We start from the raw sequence: 20,132 nt of genomic DNA on the forward strand, positions 1-20,132 counted from the left end.
CTGAACATGTGCATTTTGTGTTAAGTGAAAGATGCGGGTATCTCATGGGAAATTTAAGATAGCAGTTCCTATCATGTACAGATCAGTACAGATCATTTATTCTAAGAAATATGGGATTCGTAGAAATTGTCCCCTTCTTATTTGGAACTCCTTGAAAGCCCTGGTACAGAACAGGAAAAACAACACAATTAGCCCCGATTATAAACACTGCAATCAGAGACAGATAACCTGTCGTAGTGTCCTGTTGGAGATTGTTACTGTGAACTTCAAAAAGGAATCACAAGAACATGAGAGAGCTTCTTGTTGTTTTCTTTAGTGTTGTACCTGGTTTTTCTCTTGGATTTATATTTTTCCCTCCTAATGCTGGGATTGTGGAAAATGAATCTGCCATCCTGGTTAGTCTTCGTCTCAGGGTGGTGAAGGTTTGCACATAGTTTTGTGTACAGTATGCCTGTGCAATTTCCATCAGAAGCAGGAAATGTTTATTTAAGTTCTGAGGGGTGGGACAGTTGCTGTAGTTTTAGGTAATTTTAAATAAACTGTTTGAGCATCCTGTTTAAATAGAGTTAAGTAATCACCGTTTTGTATTAGTTGAAGAAGAATTCCATACATGCATGACATGAGTAAAATATCATCTTACAGAGCATACCAAGGTGATACATTTACCTGACTTCTTGAGCAATAAAAGTTGTATCTTTGACTTTTGTTTTGCAACAATTTTAGTGGCTAAACATATTCCATTATGTAACAGTACTCTACTAGAATGTGAACTAATTTACATTACCTGTATTTAATACACATATTAGTCTCCTTGATACTTTCAGGGGCCTCTGAAGAAATCTAATTCAAATACAACTTTCTGAAATTGGGAGGAAAAATCTGTATTCATAAAAAGAACTTAGTTTAGGGAACTAGTGAGAATCAGGAAGAATTTATTCACAGCCAGCAGGAAAAATTTATTCACAGCCAATTGTATGAAAACATAAGGAAAAGATGGTTGTTGGAGTAGGCCACTAAGATTTATCAATTGTGAATTTTGCTTGAGTCCATGTTCACTGCCTTTCCTGAACGATTTTAAGTATTGTAAAAGTTGAACTGGGGGACAAAAAACAGTAGTGGAAAGATTTGTTCTCCGACTTGTGCCATGGATGCACAGCTCTGTTTTGACACTGGGAGACAGATTGCATGATTTATTTTTGTTTTGTAATGTTTCAGTGATGAGGCTATGTTGAACTGCATATTGGGTCCCCCAGCTGTTAGGACTCATTTGAAAGGAAAAAAAAAGTTTCTGTTCTTCAGATTGAAGTGATAATTGTACATGGTTTTATGTCTATCAGTGGATTGTCTTTAGACTGCAATTTAATGTTAATGAGATTTTAATTGGAAAACAAATGAAGGACAGACGGGTTAATGACTGATAACAATTTTTTAAAAGTCTTTTAAGATCTACACAATAATTAATGTAAACAATACATCAAAGTCTTTCTATGCCTAACCTTTCATACAGGGTTTACATAGAAGCTTGTTCCTTAACAATGGTATTATTCCACGTCTAAACAACTAATAGACTGTATAGTGTCATCTGTTAAATCAGAACTGATTGGCAAGATTATCTGGTCTTACTAGAAGATAGGTCTTGGTCATTAATCACACCTCCACAAAGAGGAGCTGGATTGACTCTGTTATGTCCTTAGATTTTATTGCTATTGATGTTTCTGGAAATCTCCCCTCCTTTTCCCAATTAAAACCATGTACATTATTCCAAAAGAAAAAAAAGAACCTCTATCCAGTGAAATTCATAACATCTAAACCCAAGTAAATATAAAGTGGCAGGGAGTGCACGTAATACTTAGTCAGATATAAACAAAAAAATATAAATAAAGCTGAAAATCGGAGAATGACAATAATCACAATGAAGTGTGAAGTATTGGTTTGAAGGACTTACTGTAGATCAAGGGGTGGCTATTTCGAATGTCAAGAAGGATGAAAAATTAAACTGAGACAAAATTAGAGGAGTAGAATTAGAGAGATGAAGCAAGATTTCTAGTTTAACTAGTAAGCCTACTTCTCCATACAGGGATAAGAACGAAGACTGAGGTTGCTTTTGGTGTCCAGTTTTGATGACACAGAGCATGCAGGAGACTCTCAATTAAGGAAGTTGGGAGGTGAGACTCAAATCATAGAGATATTAAAACAGGCATTATGCATTCCAATATAGGAGTTACATTTATGGTCAGAAAAATCCTATGGAAATACAGAGTTGGACTTCTTTTGTTTTGATTTCTATCCTGTTTATTTCATATCCAGTTTTCTTTCGAAATCTCTTAGCCATGCACTCTGCTCTGCTTTTCTTTCCATTTGTTATTTTAGGTATTCTCATTCAACCATATCTTTTGAGAAATTCGAGGAAAAGCAGGTATGATTAAGGGCTAAAATAAACCCTGAAACAGAATCAAATTACTTCAGAAAACATATTAGCTTTCTTTGCAGTACTATTTTTGCTTTATAGGTGCCAAGAGAGGATTAATCTGTAATGTCTTTGTGATTTTGCCTTTTATTTCAGTTTATATAATTAAAGAGTTCCCAGGACTGCTTTACATTTATTTTATTCATCAAAACATACTTCCCAAATGTTATGAAAACAAAGTTCAAAAATAATGCAGTCCAAACCAAACCCATTCAATTTTCTCTTGGAACACAGTTGAGAATAAAGTCATACCTTGTATCTCATTTTTAACTGAGTAAACGCTGCATTGTCCCTTAATGTATAATTTTTAAGGGTGTTCACTTTATATTCTCATACTTCAGCATTTTAATAACTCCTGGTGATACATGTACCAAGATACATAGAATCAGGAATAATACAGTTATTTCACTACCTGTGAGAGGATTTCATCCTCTGCATTGAACTCTGAGGTCTCATTGGGTCACTCTGTGTGTGTGCTCACATTATGACAGAAAGGAAGGAGTCAGAGGGTTGGGAGCCTGTATTTTGAACATTAACCTTTGATGAAAGATCGGGAAAAAAGTTTGAGTGCAAAAATCAAAGTAGTGTGTCTGTTGTTGTTGAGGTTACGGAAATAAAATATATAGACTTGCCAATCTCAGCTCCTATTCATAAAATATTCTTTCTTCTCTTGCATCTTCTTTTCAAGTAAATGTGAGTCTCAGATAATCACATCATTGTCCTGACCAAAAAGAAAGACCAGAGAGTGCTTTTAAGAAAGTAGTTTCCATAAGGACTGAATATATTTCATCAAAAAAAGATTACACCTTCTAATGTTGAAATTCTAGTCTGCTGTGTTTGTGCATGTTGTGCATCTTACTGTTTACTCCATGCTAGTGGGCTTTCCCGGACTCACTGTAAAGAGAGAACAGAACTTTCAAACTTTTTTTTTTTTTCTGGGAATTTTCACTAGACAACTGAAATATTTACTGAGGAAAACTGGAAAAGTGTCTTGAAATACAGATGTGTAGCAGAAGAATTCAATACCAGAGCAAATTCAGTTACTGAGCTGTTAATTCAGCTTTTAGTAGGTATACTTTTGATGAGATTGTCAAGTAAGCTGTAGAATCTGTCAGAAATACCCTCTCAAATTGAGAATGGGATGTGCACAATAAGGAAGATATGAAAGAGGATAGATAGATAGATAGATAGATAGATAGATAGATAGATAGATAGATAGTTGACAGATATCCATGTCCAGCTCAGGGAATACTGCTAAACCTTTTGTTCAGACTGTCTGGTGACATGATACTCTGCTAAAGAGTCCAGGTTAAATTTTCCGGTAGCTAAACCATAAGTGACCTAAAAAAGACTGGACTACAATAAAAGAACTTGAAGCTTTAACTAAACACAATTTCTGACATTTATAATCAGCAATTAGGCATTTAATGAGTGTCACAAAAAGCATTGGCTCTGTTTGGATCAAGCACAGAGTAGTTAATATGAGAACAAAAAAAAGTATATCCATCCTGACATGTTAGGAGATGGCCCTCATTATACAATTGTGTAAATCCACCTTTTTCTGGTGTTATCACTGTTGGGAGCAGGAGCTCCCAGCTCAATGACAAGTTGAGGGTCACCATTTGGGAGTCACAGCTGTAAGGCACAGCACCGTCACTTCGCATCAGCATTGTTTGCTTTCCACTTGTCACACAGATGCAGCAAAATGATAGCAACGTTGGGAGTGAGTATGGCTGCTCAGGAGAATGGGAATTGCAGCTTCGTTTTCCTTGTTGAGCCCACTCAAGTCCAGACTGTTGACTTTAGAAAGGTTAAAATAGCAATGTAAGAAAGCTCAATTTCAGCAAGTGTTAGAAGTTACTTTCGCCAAGTGTTAGTCGTGCTCTCCTCAGCCTCCAGTCCAACGGGTTTTGTGCTTGAAACACTGAACTGTGTCCATGCGAGAGAATCTTAGGCAAAGACCTGCAAAGGGATACTTGAAACTGCTCTTCAGAGATACCCAGTCTGTGGTGCAGCAGTGAGAAGCCTAACAAAGGACAGTGCCCACATCTTCTTCTTAGGGATGTCGTATCCTCTTACGGTATATTCCAGTAGCAGTACAGCTATGCTTTTGACTGGCTTCATCACAAAACTGACTGTATTGAGGTTATCCTTGAGCTCTAGCTTCTGAAATCCTGAGACCACCTGAGAACTATCAGATTTTCTTTTAAAAGATATAATTCTTTATATTCTTATTATTCTTAATATAATTCTTAATATAATTCTGTAATTCTTACTGGTTCCGAAGATAAATCAGACAGACAGCACCAGGACCCATATTTTTGCTTAAAGAAGCAAAAAGGGTTATAGTTAAACCCTACACTAATGTCAGAAGGTCTGCACTATGATTTTGAGCATTTCATATCAGCAGTATTGAGCATTACAAAAAGAACAAAGACATGGCTCTGAATCCATGCTCTTTTGAGTGTATGATGCAGCCAGAAACTTTGATGCTATTCTTCAGGAGGTTTTCCTTCCTAGGGGATAGTAAGAAAAATGGTGAAAAATGAACCAAAGTCATTAGCAATGTTTACCAAGAATGCCAGTTCACCTGGCTTTCCAAATTTCATCCAGTCTGGCATTCTCTGTGTTCCCAAGATGCAGGAGGAAAGGCACAAAGTTTTTTTCTGCATCCTCTTTCTGTAATCAGCAAAAAGTCAGACAAACATTTCTAGCCTCCTCCAGGAAGCATCCCTGATAAGTACAACATTCAGGCCTTAATGAGCAGGATTAATGCACACACTTAAGTTTAAGGGTATTTTTAAGTGCTATGCTCGGAGTCTGAGTCATAGAGTAGATGATTAAGGACAAATGACAAACATCTATGAATTTCTGGATTCATATGTATAAACTATGTAATCTGCAGGCTTGGATTCACTAGGGGGAGGTTAATTAAACTTCGATCTTCTGTTGTTTTTCCTTGTCCAAAGCAATGTCACATCTTGTCTCCTTTTCTTCAACCCAGCACACCAGGCACTAGGAACTAGAGCCAAACTGCAGTGTGACATCAGAGCTGCAGAGGGGTGAAGTCCCATGCTCACACACCTGTGAATCATGTGACCAGGGAAAGAAATGTCTGTGTCACATCACATCAGGACTACCTCCACCTCTAACTAAACTCATGTGCATATAGCTGTAGATCATTAACAGTAAGGAAATAAAGAATGTGAAGTAGCCATTCACCAAGGGTGAGCGGGCAAGGAGTTGAAGATTTAGGGGTATTAGTACAGACTAGGGAAAAATAGGAAAATTTGTAAGAAACACTTAAAAAATTAGGATCTATATTATATCAAGTGGGTGTGTGTCATTTCTTTCCTTATGCCTTCACCTGCATTGCCAGTTTACATAATAAATGGTTCAAGAGGCCAAGCACATCTTTAGTTTACTGATATTTTCAGTTCTGGCTATTTCAACACGTGCTTAACTTTTGGGTTAATCGTATGACTGCCTGAGAATCTCAGTTGCTGTTCTCAAGGAAAGTTTGTTTCTAGTCCTCCATCATGGAAATAGGCTTGAAAGCTTGAACAGGGAAGTGATAAGCATTAGAAGAAAATAAAAAGAACCTGATACATATTATAATAATACAATCTTATTTCATTATGAAAGTTTGAAGCAATTAAAAAAAACACATATAAGTGTTTGAGTTTGGCAGCACTGCTTTCTATAGCTTAACAATTCTAAATAATTTTTACATTATTTGGAGAAGATGCTTTGCAGACAAAGTAACTGGTAAGAGAGAAGTGAAGAAAGAAGGAGATTGAAATAATAATAATAGTCAATAAAATTGACTTATCTTTTCATGGTTATGGCTAAGTTATGAAAGAAACATCACTTAAGTATCTCTATTATTATATGGCATTGATTATAATTCCATATGTATTTGTTGATGTGTGGAAATTTGTGTGTCTGTTGTTTAATGCACTATTTTGATTGCCTTTTTCTCATTTCTCACTTTGAGACTCATCTCATTTTCTTTAGATTTGGGGGGTTTTGGTTGTCTCTTTTTTCAGAATCGTAGCATTGGTTCCTTTTATTTCTTGATGTAAATGCTCCAGTCACCTCATGTGTAGCTTCAAACAGTTTTTTATGCCACTAAAAGAAATTAGCTAAATACCACTGTTTAATTAATTTCAGGACCGGCTCTTTTTCGTCATGGAATATGTAAATGGAGGAGACCTAATGTTTCAAATCCAGCGCTCACGCAAATTTGACGAGCCTCGATCCCGCTTTTATGCTGCAGAGGTCACATCAGCACTCATGTTTCTTCACCAACATGGTGTCATCTACAGGTACTTTTTTTGATCAAAAATAAAGTATTCTTGGGGCTTTGGGATGGTTTTGGCTGAAATCCTCTGTCTCTTGGCAACCAGTTTTAGATTAGTTGTTTGTTCCTATTTGCTTACACAGAACTTTTTTTTGGCTGTTTATCATTGAGAATGTTAACATTTGAATAGCCTCTGCAGCAGTCGCCAGCTGTGTGTGCCAGTTTTGTGTTGTAGTCCAAATAAAGTGGGTTTGAGAAAGCTTGGCACAATGCAGCCCAGAGGTGACCTTTCTGCAGATCGGTGCAATCTCTTCACTTTCCTCTCTGTGCCATAGATTTTCCTCTTGGTTTCTAACTCCCTGCCACTTTCTGAGTTTGTTTGTCTGAATTGTCTCCACTCCGATACAATCGGGATGGTAGTTTGCAATGCTTTGCTTATGCCCCTTCCTCTTGACTGTTTGGGTGAAGGCTTAGTCACCAGCAGGAAGTGGCTCTTCAGAGACAAATTCTGATTTGCTTTCAAGTGCCCTGCATCTATTTGAACCTCCCTCACTGGCCCCAGTCTCTAATCTTCAACATCCATGCACACACACACACAAGAAGTGCACTTTGTTGTGCTGGGATGGAGAATGCATTTAGGGATAGGCTTTATTATTAAAAGTAAGGATTCGCTTTGAAAAATTTCACCCTGATGTTAATGTGTTTATTAAATCCTTTATCTTGTCATTTCACGCTTCCTCTCTGTTTTTATTTGTTTTTAGCAGCCTGTTGTTGCTTGTGATAAATTTGGGCTTTCACAAGCAGCATGCTTAACAGGTTTTGTAGTATAAATCTGTCCTGTCTAGTAAAACCTTTGAGTTCTTAAGATCTAACTGACCTCTGTTTTCTCCCTTGGTATTCCTACCCTCTTTCAGGTTATCAGTTTTGATTTGAGGTAATGATCTGAGGGGCAGATAGGTTCAAATTTCATGAGGAGAAACATCAAGATGAGGATATGGAATTTGTCATATCCCTGCATTCATGTAAAGGCAGGTCTTAAGAGTACTAGAAATTGAGAAAGGAATATTAAATGTTTAGGAACCAGGGCTGAGTGGTAAGTTCCATTAAAAGCAATTGGCTTTCCCACATACAAAGGGATTCAAAGGGAAATTTCTCAAAGGCGTCTCCTTTCCAGAGATATAGCAAACAGCAGAACATCACAGCTTCTGAGGAAAGTAAATCTCTTTGAAAGTGGTCCTTTCATCAAAAATCTAGTTTTCTTTATAAAAATCTTTGCTAGCTGCAGCTCTTAATCTCCATCTTTTATTAACGCTGGTATGATGTTTGCATACTGGGTTGTACTATTGGCCCTGACACTTCACATGGGTTTGTTTTCAAGTGCAGAAGATCCAACACATTTCTTACCTTTCCTACCCATATCATATTTCCTATTCATTGTCTGCATTTACTTCCAAACCTAGGTATTTGTACATTCACATAATAGAATGTGGCAACCTCAGAATTTATAAGTATCTGTCATAAGGGGAATAGACAAGCTTGGCACTTTGAAAAGTGAAGGATTTTGAGGATTTGTTTCCATGAAATACTTGGGCTAGTTTCCTCTTCCTGGAAACTGGAGGTAGACCCCTTGTAATTAGCAGTCAGTTTAATGATTTCTGTGAGCCACCAAGAAAGAATTGGTATAAAATTACATCTCCCTTCTTTATATGAGCATGCATTCATTCACCCCCCCCCCCAACTTTCTCTGCTCCCATCCCTTAACACACATCCTCTTCTCTCTCTACCCTTTCTTTCCTACCTCTTTTCCCTTGTTCTGTATATAGCTTCTTCTGTGTGTTGGCTCTTAGCTGGATGCATTGAATCGCTTCATGTGCCTGTGTTCTTTCTATGGCTTCATCAGCAGAACGCTTCCATCACAAGAGGAATGTCATTCTGAGACAAAAATGTTTCATCATTTAAACTTCACAGGGTACTCACAACTTCTGATTCAGACACTATGCTGACATGTCTGACATGCATGTTAGAGTATGACACTGAACTTGTAAATGGAGTGTTATGCTGAGTGTGCGAGCAGAAGACACAAGAGAATGTGAGTTGTAGGATGAAAGCATAAGCTATTAAAAGCAACAGGAAGAAATTAGGAACAGATTCAGTTTTTTGGTTTTTTTTTTTACATAGGCTTTTGGATCTTGACATAGCTATGTCTGTAAGAATAATTGGTTTTCCAAACTGTGGGATACTAGGAGTTCAAATATTTGTAAAATGTACATCCCAGTTATGCTGTAAAATACAGTAGAAGGAAGAAGTTAGAAATTATTTTAAAATAATTCATCATAAGAAAATGTCACAATTCATTCACAATGTGCCAGGCCCTGGAAGAATGCATTTGTTTATGTCAAGCATATGTAAGAATAGTTGTCTTGCACAGAATGGTTTCAGCCTAATTACTCCATACCTCACTGCATCATTTACTACAATGTTAAAAATGCGTTGGGATCAAGTCACTCTTTACATCTCCAGAGCTCTTATTAGCTGGCAAACAAGGAAAGAAAAGGGAAAGAAAAAAAAGAAAAGAAAACAACCTTTCCTCCTGACTAGCTAGCAGTCTTAACTACCTAACATGCCTTCAGATAGTTTAATAAAGAATACTTGTCTTCTGTATAATTATATTTCTAGAAAAAACATTGTGGTGTGAAATTAATGGTTATTCGCCAAAGTGGGAAATGCTGCTTGTGTGGGCACTACTTCAAGGAAAGTGGAGAATATATAAATAAATTAAGATGTTTGATGGAAATGTAGGTTTCAAAATAGCTACTATACCTTCTGATCTTTTTTCAGTCTTGTATGTGGAAGTATTTGTGTGGAGCTAAACAAAGTTATATTTTTGGAAGTAAATAACTAGCTTTAGCTCATGCTTTGGCTTGTTGGTTAGGTTTTTGGAAAGTGCTATGATGATACTAAATGATCATCTTTTATAATAACTAGTTTATCCTCATTTCCCCTGAAGTTCAAAGAGAAAGCCAGGTCCCTGTTTGGCAATAGAAATTATTCTCTGAGTTCACATCTTTGCAGCTGGCCCAACAGTTGTTCCCAGACTTGTCCAATTACCGGTGTGCTCACTGGAATTAACATAGATCTTCGTTATGTTTATCTTCCTTATGTTTATTGAGTTAATGTTGGAAATAAAGATGAACCCCACAACTTTTATATATAAAGATTTTGCATTACTGAATGCATCTCGTATGATAGATAAACTTGAGGATAATTTTCATTGTGACATTTTTTAAAGGTGCAGTGTTACTGTTGTGTCAGAAACACTTCAACAGCTTAATAAAACTGTTTACATTATCCCTGCCACCTTCCCTCTCATCTGGCATTCAGCTATTCAGGCACATGGCAGGCTGGGGCCTGATAATACAAGTACAGTCAATCAGACACTAGAGAAGTTTCAATCCCGTTTTCTGGCGCTTGTCCTTGTTTGTGTTATGCAATTGCAATTGCGCCACTGTGAAAAAATGTATCCGAGCTTCAGGAATTAAGAACTAGACTATGAATCTCATTTTGATTTTGCCTTTGAGCTGGACTGGAGTTTGCCCTTGGTGAGGAAGGGTTGTGGACTATGTTTGGTGTCACCTGCCCCTGGAGTCTGGTGTATTTAAAGTCAGTTATCATAATATGTTAATATATATTATGTCTGTATAAAATGTATTAGTATATATTCTCATATAGGGAAGATGCAGCAAACTGTGTGTGTTAAGAAACTGTCAGTTCTGTATTCTCCTCTTGTACTGACTTTCAATATTCCTGTGCACTTTCTGCAGATCAGTGTACACGTGGCATGTCCTTGTTTCACTTGCAGTTGTTGGGCTGAGGTCAGCTGTTGTTGGGCTGTTGAGTGGCTGTCTCTGCTCTCAGTGTAGGAGTTCAAGTGAGGTGACACAAGTGACCTGCTCTGGCCTGAAATACCTACAGAGAACTGTTGTCCCCCCAGGCAGGAAGGTCGGCACTAGAACAGGGTACCACATCGCAAACATCAGTGATGGTGTCCCCAGTTCCTACATGATTTAGGAAATAACTGTGAGCTGTAAGAATTGTTTCAGTGGTTGCGTGTTGCCTGATCTCTGTAATCCTCCCGAATCATGCAAGTGCTCTCTCTGAAACACAAAAGAAAGAAACTGAATGTACACAATTTTGGTTCACCTGAAAGGATGAAAAATATCTTAACTGGGAAATTAGTGTCACCTGCTTTGGGTTGACCAAGGTAGGATCAAATTTTTTGCTTTCAAGTGTCGGATCTGTGAGGTGTTGCCTTCAAATCATGCAGTACTTGGTCATGATGGAGTCCTATTCATAACTATGGGTTATTATGTTCCTCAACAATATGAAGTAATAACCCAGTCTGTAACTTGCTGGAGCTTTCTGAGGCTCTCTGCACTCTGTAATTAATGTGTTGGTCGTGATGAAGGATTTATTAACACTGAATTGAGCAAATGTGGATGTAAATGTGCTGATGCCAATCCTTGAGTACCTTCAGCCTTTTTCTGTACACAACTACCCTAATAACTTGTTTGAACACTAACTGAATTTTTCCCTAGATCAATTTCCCCAGCATTCCTGTTTATCAGGGCAGCACACACCAGTGTTTCAGCAAGAACAACTACCTAAAATTAAAAGCACTTTCATTAGTGTGTTTTTATGTGAAATAAGAGCATTTATTTAGAAAGTCTGACTTCATTGGTGGTTGTGTGATTCAGTGCAACCTTGGCAGAGTAATGAGGAGTTATATTTACACTGATGAAGATGTTGCATGGTCAGTGGTTAACATGTTAAAAGTCATCATTCTCCCAAGTTACCTTACTGTGTTATTTCTGAATGGCAGCAGCAAAATTCTTTTAAGCAAAACTAGACATGGAGCATTTTGATTTACGTATGTAAAGATCATCGTATTGCAACTCAGAATACTTAAAGGTTAAACTGGTGCTTTAGCTGTGGTCCATGAAAGAGGCCAAGCCCTTGTACTCTCCTCTGGCATATTCACACCTAAGCACAAGAATACACTGAACACAAGGTCCTCTCCACATGAACTGCCTGTTGCAGCAGTCTGCTACAGAGAAGTTACAGTTTGCTTCTGGCCCAAGTGAGCAACAAACTATTTCCTTCACCTTCAGTAAAAATAGGAAGCAAGGAGTGAATTGTGCAGGTGTGTCTGGAGTCCTAGTGTCTCCAGGGACTGCTGCCCAAGCCACGCCACCTGACCAGTGCTCCTGGCTGGGTTTGAGCCCTGGACTACATCCACGCTCTCTCTGCTCTGCCTGGTCTAGTTTCCAAAACTGAATGTGAGCTCCAACGGGATTTTAGTCAGTGGCCTCCTGCCCTCTTTGCCCTTTTCCTTGCTGGATTTAGGCAGACCAGCAGTCGTGAAATGCATAAATAAGCAGGATGTCTTCCCTGCAGGAAAAGGCAGTGGGCTGGGGTGGAGAGGAGTGGAGCTGAGGGAGATGAGAAGCAGGAAGGAGGGCTGGTTCCCAGGCTTCTGGCATTCGGACCGAGGGAGTCCACCCTGCCATCTGCCCAGCTTATGTATTGTGCTAAAGGCTCTGTCGTATAGGAGAGCCTTTGACAAGGTTTCCAGCTGTGGAAGGATGAGTAAAGGCTGTGGGAATAGGATATGAACCACATGGTCTTGCCAACAGTAGAATGCTTTCTAAATTTCTCCTGGGTTTGGAACATAAAAAAATGGCTGTTATTGTCTGTTGTGTGGGAGTTGGGTATGTGGGGGGGCAGTGCTGGGCAGTTAATATTTAGAAGGATAGACCAGCACCATTGACCTTATTTGGGGAATGACAAGGTACTTCCAGGGCGAGTTCTTGGTAGAGAGGTCAGCATTGTTTTTTTTTGCTTTGTGTTTATTTGGTGCAAGATTTTCTTGTTTAATGACCGTTTGTATAGTGCTGTATTGTGTAAATAAAGCTATGACCTTTACCTTCTGATAACAGTATAGAAGTGAGTTAATGTTAAATGAGAGTGAGCAGGGAGTGGGAATCTGCCAGGGTTAATGCCAAGTTTACATTCCTCTGAGGGCAGCCATGTTCTGGTACCCTCAGTAGAAAGGGCAACAGTGCCTCTCAACAGATAATAGCAGTGAAATGTTACAGAACATATTTGTATTTATTTCTAGGTGAATGTCACTGATTTTAGATGATTGATGTTTGTGTCTTTATTTTATAACAGGAAGAAATGTGTGTTATCTCTCAACGTTTGATAAGAAGATTTTAACTCAGAGAAACATACACAAAATAAAAGTCCAGTAAAGCTGCAGCACATGTGAAACTGAACTGTACTGATACAGGACAAACCCATTAGTTTTCCTAAACTGCTGAGACACGGCGCTGTTTCTGCAGAGTCATGTACACCAGCTCCAAACAAAATCATACTCTGCAAACAATTTTCCAACAGAAGAAAGAGAATACTTTCTGTTTCACAATGCATTAAAAATCTGAAGGTGCTTCCTACATGTAATTCTGCTGCTAACAGGCAAAAGTTAGGATTGAATTTTACAGTGCCCTTCAGTTATGTTTGTCTTCAAGGAATGAAAAATATTTCTATAACCCAGTTGCAGTGGTGTTGAAACTATGTCACATTAAGGGTGAGGCTTTGCCTTTTTGCATGCTGTTGAATGCATCTGCCAAAGTTTCATAGTAATGCAGAGAAGTGCACAACAAACGTGGTTCTGAGGTGATAGGCTTCTAACAAAGATTTTGTTGTGCTCTTGAGATGCTTCTCTCAACAAAGAGTCACTGAATAATGGAACTGTAGAATCACTTGGGTTGGAAGGGACCTTAAAGATCATCTAGTTTCAACCCCCTGCCATGGACAGGGATACCTCCTGCTATACCAGGTTGCTCAGAGCCCCATCCAACCTGGCCTTGAACACTTCCAGGGATGGGGCATCCACAGCTTCACTGGGCAACCATTCCAGTGACTCACTGCCCTCATGATATAGAATTTCTTCCTAATATCTGATCTAAAAATACTGGCAGTTTAAAGCCATTCCCCCTTGTCCTGACACTACATGCTCTTGTAAATAGTCTCCCTCCATCTTTCTTGTAGGCTCCCTTCAGGTACTGGAAAGCCACAGTCATGTCATTCCAAAGCCTTCTCTTTTCCAGGCTTCACAATCCCAGTTCCCTCAGCCTTTCCTCACAGGAGAGGTGCCCCATCCTTCTAACCATCTTGGTGGCCCTCCTGTGGGCTCTCTCCAGCAGGCCAGTGTCCTCCCTGTGCTGAGACCCCAGAGCTGGATGCAGCACTGCAGATGGGGTCTCACCAGAGGGGGGAGTAAAGGAACGAAATCCCCTCCCTCGACTTGCTGCCCATGGTGCTTTGGATGCAGCCCAGGGTACAATTGGCTTTCTGGGCCGTGAAGCTGGGAAGTAATGCGAAATGTTAGATGAAAACAAGTAAGGAGCTCTACTTAGTGGGAGTTTTTTTAATAGTGATGACAAAAATGCTGAACAACCTTAAAAGAAAATTTGGATTATGCCCTTCAGTAAAGACATTTGCATACAACTCTGTTTTTTGGCCAGAACCTTGCTACTTTTGGCTCAAGGTTTACATTTATTCTCTTTGCCCATCTTCCCACCCCCTCTTTTATCCACCTCCTTGTTATATAAGAGCTTATCACTTAACTGCTGCTCCAGTAACATTCCTGCATGCACTACTCAAAGGCTGATTTTGGTTGTGAGGCTGTTCATGTGCATGATTTGTGCAGCTTCCTGAATGATTTGGGACCTTGGTTTGAGCAAACCCTCACATTTGAGAAGGCACTGTTATTAAAAACCATATGTTCTTTTGCTTAACACTGCAAATGGCAGTGGAAAATGAGAATTTAGCCAATCCGAAAGCTGATATAACTGGGTTATCACTGAATCCTTTGAAAACTTTAAAAATGTCTGTTTAGCTGACAGCTTGTAGACAAATGGAATCAAACAGAAATAATAAGCCAGTAAGAACCCCAGCACTTTGGGGAGTGCACCAAAGTCTTTACTGCTACCAGCATAAATAGTGGTAGGATTACATCAGAAAGACCTTGGACAGACAAGGTGCAGTCTAACCAAGGCAATCAGAAAGGGGAACAGAATGGCTCTGGTGGCCCTGACAGTGCTGAAAGTGAGCAGAAAGATGAGGAGTAACAAGGCCAGAGTGGTAATAAATCCCTTCTTGTGCCAGCAGTAATTCATGCCCCTCTCCTTGGCTGCCAGTGTGTCACAGAGCCTGAACAAGCAGCTCCCCAGAGCAGCAGACAGTAGGAGAAATAATCGTAAGTAGGAGTCTTCATCATCTCAGCAGCATTGAGTACATGTGGAGGAGGCAGATGTGGAGCAGGGTAAGCAGGAGTAGCAGTAATGCCAAGGCCAGCTTTTGCCAAGATGGGAGATAATAGTGTGGTTTCTGCACTGTTACATACCTTGGGATGGATGGCTCCAGGGACAGACAATTTACTCTCACCACCAATTTGAGTTTTAATCCCCCAAGACCACTTATGGTGGGGGTGTAATATTTTAGATTTTGAAAAATTTCTACAGTAACATCCAGCTTTTGAGAAGAGAGGCTTACGTGAAGCCCAAGCAGCACTTCTCACAATGTACACACCCCTTGGTGTGTACATTGTGGTCTTCACTTCTTGCCTCCTGCTTCGAGAATTTGTTTCCAGTAGTCAATCTTGCAAAACAGCAGAGAGAGAGAGAAAATAGATGTGAGAGGCCAGAAATAATGGTGGTATTGACATATGTATACTTTTTCCTCGAGGCTTCAATTTCCTTCTCCTGATGTATGGAGGACACAGAAAATGTCACTGTCAAATGCAAACAGTGCATGCAGTTGTGCGCATTTTTTTTGGTATAGATTTGACAGTGGCAGTTGTAAAACTATTCTTCACAAGGTATTCCAGTGCTAGAGTGTGTGATTGCCCCTTCAAGGGAAGGGGAGGATGGGATAGCTTCAACAGTAGATTGCCAGTATAGCAGCCAGCATGGCTGCACCTTGGTATGAACTGGGTAATACAGAAGCAGTACCCAAAAAAATGAACCAAAGAAAGCTTGGTCACTAATAACCTGAACAGAGGAACTTCATGTGTTCAAAACATGGAATATAAAGGATAAAATTAAGTAGTCACAAGTAAACATTATAGCACTTCACCAAGTATTTACTTGATTTATTATAGGGTTTCCAAGGGAGATCCTATGGTCTACTAAGACCCATTTAAAAAATGTCTAAATATATTCTAACACAAATAATGAGTCAGATGGAATTGCTATGGTCAGTTAAGTGGGTAATGGATATTTAAAAGCTTTCAAACATCAATAAATCTGAAAGAGCTCTAATGGAATACTTCTAGAACAAAAATAATTGGCACTTAAGAACTGCCTGAGTATGTGTCTGCCTAAATTTAACTACCAGTGAGAGGACAGCAAGTGTTTATGGTGCTGTATCCTGAGGATATAAAAGGCATACCAAATGCCTGCCAGTTCATTTGCTGATAATCTGTAATGGGTCCAGAGAGGCCATAACTATGATCAAGAGGCTCTGATTCCCATTTATATGAAAGTCTTTAAATATCTGCTAGCATAAAAGGATCCTCCGATTGTGCATGAAGAAAGTAGGCAGCAGCTCAGCAGCGTGTGCCTTGCACAAGGCTAAAGGCACTCCACTGCAGGCTTGTTGAAGCTGCCTCTGCTAAAACCCTGTAAGCTGATGTCTGCAGACACTGAATGAAAAATGCCCCAAGCAGAGCAGAGAGAAACCCTTCGGACAACCCTGCTTTTAGGCAGGTTCTCTTTTCACCTTTTGAAAATTCACAAAAGAAAAAGGAGGGGGTATTTTGTCAGCTCCAGATCAGAGCTAGTGGTATGCTTGCACACAAAGTAGGACAGAAGTTTGGGGTTTCTGTGGAAGTCCCAAGAGGAAGAGTATTTCATCATGATTTCTAAAACTGCTGCAGATTGAGTAGTTGTTTTGTCCATGAGCAAGAGGGTTTGAAGAAATTTTGAAACAGCATCCTGGAAATTCTCTGTGTAGCAATAACAACAAAACATTAACTGGTATTAGTGAGCTATAGCTTATAAAGCCAGAGACAATTCAGTGATGAATCTCATATAACTCACTATTGCTAGAGACTTTTCTCACCCGGCTCAGATATGTGTGCTCTTAGGGCAGAACAATTGTCTGTATAAACCCAATCCAAGAGAGATTATACTAAAACCAAAAAACTGTGCCCACAACACATACAATAATGGGGTTTGTTTCTTGCCCACCTTGTGTAATAGCATCCATTTAAAAAGCAGTCAAACACAGTTATGTTTGCCTAGTTATAGCAACAGAATTATGAGGGTAGGAAGACTGTGGAAGGATTGATGTCTGGGGCTGAGTGGGCACTAAAGGGTGGAAGGGTGGAACTGAATCATTGCTAATGGAGTATTTTGTTTCATCATTTAATGAGTTGAGAATCACAGTGCCCCTTAGGTTTTTTTTTGCTACACTATCAAGTCTTAACTAAACAGTACTATAAATTGGTTACAGAGACTATAAACTAATACCCTTATTTGTTTCAGGGTTGGGCAATGCTGGGTTTAGCATATCGTGTATATGTCTTAGAGATACAGCACAACTTCTGCAACCTCTCTCCCATTCTGTTTGAAAAGCATTTTGATAATCTTTCACAGAGATTTGTTTGTTCATGCATTTTTAGCTAGAATTAAAAATATGATAATAGATAATAAAAATATGTTGTAAATGTGACCATGACATGACATGGGTATAGAAAAGCCACTACCTGGCATATAAGAGACTGTTTCTTTAAAAATCATGACTCTTATTTGCAGTAAAACCTCCTTCTGACACTGGAAGAAAAAAGCAGTTTTACAATGGAATTAAATTGTACTCAGTGTGCTCAGTTTAAGGCTGTCAGAAGGATGCAAAGAGACTTTATTGCACATTATAATTTAATTAAACTTTATAATATTTATAACCTGTATAATTAGGTTCCTTGCTAGTCTTTGCCCACATAACTATCTGGGAGCTTTATGGGATAATTTCTGATCTTGTCAGAACATGGTCTGGTTAGCAGATCTCGGAAGAGGCTGGGCATGCAGAAGTTACAAAGATAATTCCTCCGGCCCAAAATAACTTTTTTTTCACGTTGACAAAATTGTTCAAGAACAGCCCCACTGACCAGTAGTTAATATTATAATCCTACTGAAGTTAGTATTTACATGCAGTGACTACCCAGTAAGTACGAAGTGTTAGAGATTAAAATCATATTTTAGCCCCCCAAATCTTTATTCAGAATTGCCTCTCTCTTGCAATTGGGCTGGACAGTTGGCTTCTCTTGGTAGTCTCTCTGTCTTCACAGCTGAAGGTAAATTGCTATAGCACTCTCCTAACCTTGATGTTGGCAAAAGTGAGTACACTGTAAATTTCCTAAGTCATGCCATGTTTTATTTCAAATGAGTAACCCATGAGTCATCTTTCCATTGCATTCATATTAATTAAAAATCGTGGGGTGCCTTGTATAAGTAGATTTTAAGTGGTGACATTATAAGTTGGCATTACAGCCAAAGTAGCATTCCCAAGCACATTTTCTGGAGGAGATGGGGGAAGGCTGCAGCAGCTACATTGGAAAAAATGCTGAAGTTGAAAGTTCCTGCACATGAAAAGATTGTCTACAAATGTTTGTGCAGCTTTCTGGCAGAAGTTGGGGGCAAAAGTAATTTGATTTTGCTACACAATTGTAATTTTAAGAGTATCTTATAAAATATAATTCTCTGCATTAACATACATAGCCCATTTTGCTTACATATCAAAGCAAGATTTGGATTTTGAACCATTAGCTTCTATGACCTTTGTCCAGAAGCAGCATAAGGAGTTTATTTTATGCATAGATCAACATATAAGGGCAAGCAACTCCCATTTTTTCAGTCATTTTCTTCATACTTTATGGACAAATAATACTCTTCTTAATTTTGCCAGAATCCCTCCACTGCAGTGATCTTCCATCAAACATAATAGAAAATTGTTAACTGTACAGAATTTTGAAACAGACAAATCTATCTGTATAATAGAATGCTTTTACAAGGTTAGAAGGCAAAATAAATTTAACTCACAGTTTTTACAAGAATTTCTGCAGAAATCTGTTAAACTGCTGTTGGCTGCTGCTGTTTTGATCCCTGATAAATACAGCAGGGTTAGGAAAGGTTTTAAATGAAGAGCCTACATACCCTTCCCAAGTTGAGACCACGTGATAGGTTAAAAACATGTTTAGGCATGTGAACTATGCTGCTGAAATCAGAATAGAAGCAAAAATTATTAAAATCTTTCTTCTAGTGATTCCATATAAGTAAACATTTTGTTAGAAGCAACATTCTTGCTGTGTTACATCATTTCATTTATGCTATATAATTTATTTAGTCCTTTCTGTGTAATATTACAGGCACCACTCTGTGGAAATGCTTCCCATAAAAACACCAAAGTGAGGCTGGAAAAAATCAGTGTCTGTATAAAAGTTCACTGCAGAGTTTTTCTTTTCTGAATAAGAAAGCATTTTTCTCCATGGAAACATGATACGGAGCTTAACAGGAGTCTACTTACTGCTGGGAGCTGTGTTTGCTCCCTGCTAAGGATACCCTTGGGAGCATAGGGGAAAGCATTCTGATAAACTGGTCTCTTTTATAAAAAGAAACATTTTATGTGAAAGTCTTCAGCAACCCTTCTCCTTTACACTTTCTGGGCTTCCTAAAGGTGCAGAGGGCATTGGCTAGTACAGAAAAGGCACTAAAATGTTGACTCATGCTGGTGCATTAATCGCTTCCTCGGGATATGCTCCCAGTCACCTGAGTTTGGCCATTTTGTTGTATGTCCTGTGTTGTGGTTGCCAGACTAAAATATTTTCTTGGGTTGTCTTTTTTAAATCTTCTTTAAATTTTGCAGAGTGTGTATATAGAATTTGTCCAAAGGAATGAAAGAAAAAGAAGACCAGTTCAAGTTATAAAATAGGTTTCCCGCATTGCTGTGTTTTCACTTTTCACATGAATCTAACAGTGCATCTCTCTATTCCAGATGGAAGCAGAAAATAGGCATTATTGAGGATGTAGAAGATTTATGCTTTTACCAGCAGATTGTAATATTTTACAAGCTCTTCATCTTTGCTGTGTGTTCTCATCTTGGAATATGCTGACGGTCTGGTTCCTTCGCTGAGAAATTGCAATTTCTTTTCGTTAGTTTTCTTTTAAGAAACAACCTTATTGTAATTAAGAAGAGAACCTATATTAGCACTGAGTAGCCTTCATTGTTTGCATCTGTGTTCAG

The 20,132-nt window shown here is 38.7% G+C and overlaps 1 protein-coding gene across 2 annotated transcripts in view; it reads left to right on the forward strand.

Moving 5' to 3' along the window:
* Nucleotides 1-20,132, forward strand: part of PRKCE (protein kinase C epsilon) — a 283,601-nt gene that overhangs the window by 224,894 nt on the left and 38,575 nt on the right. For both annotated transcript variants that reach the window (XM_008641713.2, XM_017744864.1), the window contains exon 11: nucleotides 6,641-6,795. In XM_008641713.2, coding sequence (XP_008639935.1) covers nucleotides 6,641-6,795 — 155 coding nt within the window. The remainder of the gene's footprint in view (nucleotides 1-6,640; nucleotides 6,796-20,132) is intronic.

Source organism: Corvus brachyrhynchos, unplaced genomic scaffold (assembly GCF_000691975.1).
Source record: "Corvus brachyrhynchos isolate BGI_N302 unplaced genomic scaffold, ASM69197v1 scaffold258, whole genome shotgun sequence".
Taxonomy (NCBI): Eukaryota; Metazoa; Chordata; class Aves; order Passeriformes; family Corvidae; genus Corvus; species Corvus brachyrhynchos.